Genomic DNA, 6,000 nt, shown 5'->3' with positions numbered 1-6,000 from the left:
AAGCCGAGACTTGAACTCACGCGAACAGAGGTGAGATGTGAATGGTCTGTGAAGGTAGACCACTACGCCACCTGGGAACACAGAACGCCATTGGAGAATAACTCCATCTTTAAAAAGCACAACAATCTCAGGGTCTCATTTCCCAACTTGCGAATGTGATTTGATTTGGCTTTTTAACGTAACTCTAAAATAATTTCAGTCATATTTTTTACGATGTCTGCAGTGTGGCAGTTTATAGTAATGTCTAGCACTGAGGCATCATGCCGAAGCCATGTAGTATGATGTCCCACCCAGTTACATTATCCTGACACCAGGCCGGCCAGTCCTGACACTAATCTCTTAATGCTGAGCGAAAGGCGAGGCAGCTGTTAGTACCATTTTCAGAAGTCTTTGGTATGACTCGGCAGGGGTTTGAACCCGCGACCTCCCACATCCGAGGTGGACTCTCTAACCACTTGGACCACCGGAGCGCTCCCAACTTGAGAAGAAATGAACCTTTATTAAGCTGACACCGGACTTAAAAGGTCGGCGTTTTTCTATTGCTAATATTGCTTCTCAACACTGGGTTTACATTAACTGTGCCTCTTTATCTCTATTTGCCTCTGTGTCTTCTCTTTTCGATTTTCTTTGTTTCCCTCTTTGGACTGAGGTTTTACAAGAAAACACATTTTAGGGACAACAGCATAGAATGGATTGAACAAGAAGCCTTGGAGAATTTTTACATGACAATAATGAAATTGTGATTTCTATGGTCTATAATAATAATAATAATAATAATAATAATAATAATAATAATAATAATAATAATAATTTTTATTATTATTATTATTATTATTATTATTATTATTATTATTATTATTGTTGTTGTTATTATTATTATTATTATTGCTGTTGTTGTTGTTGTTGTTGATTTTGTCGTAACGATGTTGCTGTTTTCATTCTATGTTGGTAAATCATAATATTTTCCAATATTGAGGTCTCCTGTGACATCACACAATAGACTGGTCAGAGGTAACAATCAATCGGTTTTCAAAACAATTTAAACACGGAAGAAAGTTTTTGATCAATGCGCTGATGCTAGCCTAAATTTAAAAGATAATTTGTTCAGTACGTGTCTTTCTATAATATATGAATTGTAAAATAAAAGTAGAGGTGAATATAACATGTAAAAATGTTAAATTTTACTCCCGTATGTCGAGGGTTTGGACTTGGTTTATGGAAGAAACATATCTATCTTGGTGTCAAAAAAATCAAATGTCAAAGTCTCTGTGACTGAAATATAAGGGGGTGGGGGTCTTTTTTCCAGCACAATAACATTAGTTCAACATCACAGACCCGGACCAAACTTTGTGGACGGCTTGCACTTGGAGTAAGAAAAATATATTGATCTTCGAGTCAAAATGTCAAACGTCAGTGTCAGTGTGACTCAAATAAGAACAGTGGTTTCACACACAATATAAGTTATAGAACATGTACTTTGTACAAACTTTGTGAAGGTTTTCAGGAAGAAACCAATTGATTTTGGGTTAAAAGGTACAAAGTCAGAGATATAGGTCACTGCAGCTCGACAAAAATGGGTTTGGATAATAAACTTCATTCTAGATCAGATTCCTTATCAAACTTCGTGCATGACTTGCACTTAAGGAGTGAACAAAAAATCTTTCGATTTATAAAATGGTAAGTTTAATAAGAAAATAATAGTTTCTGCATAGTAAGTTTAGTTAAAGACCGGATACGTTGACGATGGAGACCTGATGGCAAAATCATTTCTAGGGTCAATCATAGCCTGCTAATGGTGTCTGCATAAAGGGCTTTTAAACATGGTGCGTGTGTATAATGTACCGTTCGCTGCACTCTGTTAACATTACACTAATTGACTCCCGCCATAACATGTTTGCGTGTTCCACACAAAATTCCGGTCAACTACCATCTTTACTCGCTTATAAGACGAATAAAACTGAAGAAAAAAAAAAGTTCCTGCTCTGCCGCAGCATAATGCCCCCGCAGATCAGGATGGATGCTGTTTTATCTAATGGTTACTCCTAACACATTGCACAGATCTAGTTCTGCCGACGCATTATGCGACGGCAAATCCGGGTCTGTACTCTTTGTACTTGGACTCGACTTATAAGCAAGTATAGACGGCACACTGTATGTATCATCCAGGGGCTTGTGGGCAGTCAGTTCCTTGCACTGTACTAAGAATTTCAAAAGTAGATGAAAGTCTACTATTACATGTATGTATGTATGTATGTATGTATGTATGTATGTATGTATGTATGTATGACTGTTTCACTGCTTAGTATATCCAAATATTTGTCCTTGGTTGTTTTAGAAGCGTATGAAAACAATGCCTCCTACGGCTAAGCAATAAAAACTTTTTGCTGGACTGATCCCCCACAAGGTCATATAACTGGCAGCTGTTCACATGTGTCAGGCTTGAAATGCGTAAAAGCATCTGTATCCCAGTCGCTCATTCGACCGTCGCACAAAAGGTAATTATCTTATCATTGCCTGTGTTTTACATGTCTTACGACTACAGCGTGTGTACCACCATTTCATTCATACGATCTGTCCAATCGGGAAATGATGTACCATCAGAAAGAAGAAATAGAACGCCACTGACCAGTCAGAAACAGAGCAGGTGCCATACGGACGTAATTGAAAACACTATTCACACGGTAATATTACGGATTTTTGATCTATTAGGATGTGTACAGTCAACGTCATGCTGTAGAATCGTAGATTATTTGGAAGGATACCTGGAAAATAACAATCAATTTGCATAATGGACAGCGTATGGGACCTTTTGTAAAGAAATCTAATCTGCGTCGAGTCCAAATCAGGTAATGGATTTTTTACCCCCATTCATTTGACTAGTTCATGACACTGTGTTTTATAGAATTTTGAAAGAATATAATAACCAAAAAATGACCTGAAAACTTGTTTGATGGGTACCTAATACAGTCATGTTGATGTGATAATCGATACGCTTTTATTTAGTTTGTTTGGCCTGCATGCTAAGGGCATTCGCACGTGAAGGCATGTAAACACACATACATGAATGTGGAAACAATGAAATTGACTCTTCACTGTTATCTAGTCTCATAGCTGTTATAATCTATCACCTGTACTACTTTTAGTCCGCCCATGATCACTTGACACTTAAACATTTTAATACATAAGGGCTTAGTCGACACAAAAAAGTCTATATTGAAATTGATTACGTGGTATGGTGGATCTCTCTCTCTCTCTCTCTCTCTCTCTCTCTCTCTCTCTCTCTCTCTCTCTATATATATATATATATATATATATATATATATATATATATATATATATATATATATATATATATATATATATATATTTCTACATGTGAATAACGTTTATAACACTAACGCTTATCATTTGTCAATAGTATGTATGTATGTATGTATGTATGTATGTATACGCCATTTTTCAGCACAACATAGGCTATACATGGCCGACAGTATTAAAGATGGAGGAAGAACCCGGGAAAACCCCGGAAACTAGCACCGACCCACGAGAAGCTACTGACAAGTTTTCTCACATATCCACATTAGTTGAAGCCGAGACTCGAACCCACGCAGACAGAGTATATATTTATTTATTGTGTTGATACTAATTACTGCATCATAAAAAAGATGAATAAATTTGTAGTTGCAGTGATGTAAAACGTATTTATCTTCTATTTAAGTGGATACCATTATTTGTCGTCTACGATTATCAGTTTTTAGAATATGTAAATCATGAGAAGAAGAAAATTTTTAAATTTGTTAAATTAACATCGATTAAAGTGGTATGTATCTATAATAAAATTCACGATTCATGTCAGGAGAGGGGATGGGACTTTTTCTAGGGTGAATAAAGAAGTTTTGTATTTAAAATAAACTTTTACGGTGTTTCACAGACAAGTTTAATTCGCTTATATGTATTTATTTGTTCTTCTTTTTCACGTTTTGTTCAAGATTCGTCATGATGTATTCAGCGTGTGCGGCCTGTTTATTCTAAAGTTATATCTGATATTTTAGTAACATAAAAATATTGTTTCTGTTGTGTGTTTAACGCCATTTGTTAGCACAAGACAGACTGTACATTGCGGCCAGCACAACTGGTGATGTGACTGCTCCGGTGGCCTTGTGGTTAGAGCGTCCGCATCGGAAGCGGGAGGTCGTGGGTTCGAACCCCGGCCGAGTCATACCGAAGACTTATAAAAATGGTACTCAGCATTAAGAGGTTAGTGTTAGGACTGGTCGGCCTGATGTTCCAGTGCTAGACATCACTATTAACTGCCACACTGCAGACATCGTAGCGATAAGACTGACAAAATTGTTAAAGCATCGTTAAAAATCCAAATCACTCACACACACACACACACACACAACTGGCGATGGAAGAACCCAGGAAAACTCAGGTAAGAACCATCGACCCATGGTACGTTACTGGCAAACTGGCAATGATTTGTTAAGGCGAGCGCTTTAGACCACTCGGCCAGCCGGAGTTCCACCAAAAATATACGCGCCGTGTAATTCCGACCTCGCGGGAACGATTTATCATGTTTACTAGTCTTAGTGTTTCAAGTAAATGGTTTCGAAAGCTGCAAAATTCAGGGTAAATAAATTTTAATTTCTTACTTTAATCCAGAAGCTGAATTGACCTTTACTGCTTATAGGTTTTTAATTCCACTAGCCTCAATTAGCCTAACCCCGACATCCAAGCAGGGGCACCTGCTGCATTATTTTCGGGGGGGGGGGGCGGGACAAACATGTAGTGGTCAGCTCTTACGTGTTACGGATGTAAGCCAAGCCAAGTCTAGAAATGGTGAGATCCAGCTGGACAGGGGAGTAAGTTCCCCCCCACCCCCACCTCCTTGCCACTATGTAAAGGCGCCCATGCACCCAAGCTCTACAATTATACTTTTTTAATTGGTGTCCACTTCTACAAACAACTTACATTCATATCTGGGTTTGTTATTTTACATGAAATACAATATAGAACGAGAAACGCTTTATTACACTGGTGCGCGCTCTCACTTATTACTTACTTACTTCCTTACTTGCCAGCCCGGTAGCGCATTGGTTTGCTTGCCGGAGGGGCTCCCACTAGCCGAGTGAGTTCAAGTCTCGGGCTTGGACAACATGGGTATGTGAGAAAGCTTACCAGTAGCTTCCCGTGGGTCAGTAGATCTAACCGGGGGTGTCCAGTGTTCTTCCTCCATCAATTGTATTGGCCGCCATATATAGCCTATCTTGCGCCGCGAAATGACTTTAAACCCATGAAAACAAAAACACCTTGCTGGACTCAGAACCGAATGGGTACGTGTTCGGATCCTACCATCAGACCGGTGTTTTCATGGGCTAGTGCATTTAATCAAGTTGCCTCGGCACTAAGTAACCTTCGTATGTTGCTGTGAAGCACCAAAACCCAAAGCAAAACCAAACATTGCTTGTGTAGACATAATACATCCAAATTATTGACATTATCAAGCTAGCATTACTGTCACATAATAATTGTATACTCCTGTATCAGTGTGTTTTATAAACGTATCCAGTTTTGCCTGTCACATAACAAGCGTATTCTTCTACATCAGGGTTCTATAAAAACGTATCCAGTTGTGTCTGTCACATGATAACCTTATGCACCTGTATCAGGGTTTCATTTATATTTATCCAGCTTTATCTTGAAATGTATCTTGCCAGGTAGATATAACTTATTCCCTTGTAAATTGCACCATGTTAGCTTGATATAAATACCCTTAAGATTGGACAATGATAACATGCTACACTTTGAACCCTTCGCCTCATCACTTCAAAGCAGCAATCGTACACACCCACATAGAAACCCATTTTCTAAAACACTTTGATTACATTTTGTTTGCACATGCCACTTTGCAATCTGGTTGTACATTGCTGAACATGCTGAACAAACATAAATAACAATCGCCAGTGGCGTACTAAGTGTAAATGACGCCCGGGGCGA

General features: G+C 38.5%; 1 protein-coding gene across 1 annotated transcript in view; it reads left to right on the top strand.

Annotated features, from left to right (window-relative positions):
- The first annotated feature begins 2,490 nt into the window (after positions 1-2,490).
- LOC149783532 (extracellular serine/threonine protein kinase FAM20C-like) overlaps positions 2,491-6,000 on the top strand; it is a 49,609-nt gene continuing 46,099 nt past the window's right edge. Inside the window, exon 1 of the mRNA XM_089931795.1 lies at positions 2,491-2,846. Coding sequence (XP_089787921.1) covers positions 2,800-2,846 — 47 coding nt within the window. The 5' untranslated portion in view covers positions 2,491-2,799. The remainder of the gene's footprint in view (positions 2,847-6,000) is intronic.

Source organism: Sinohyriopsis cumingii, chromosome 14, assembly GCF_028554795.1.
Source record: "Sinohyriopsis cumingii isolate HCF-2022 chromosome 14, ASM2855479v2, whole genome shotgun sequence".
NCBI classification, from domain to species: Eukaryota; Metazoa; Mollusca; class Bivalvia; order Unionida; family Unionidae; genus Sinohyriopsis; species Sinohyriopsis cumingii.
This window is presented reverse-complemented; position numbering and strand designations above follow the sequence as displayed.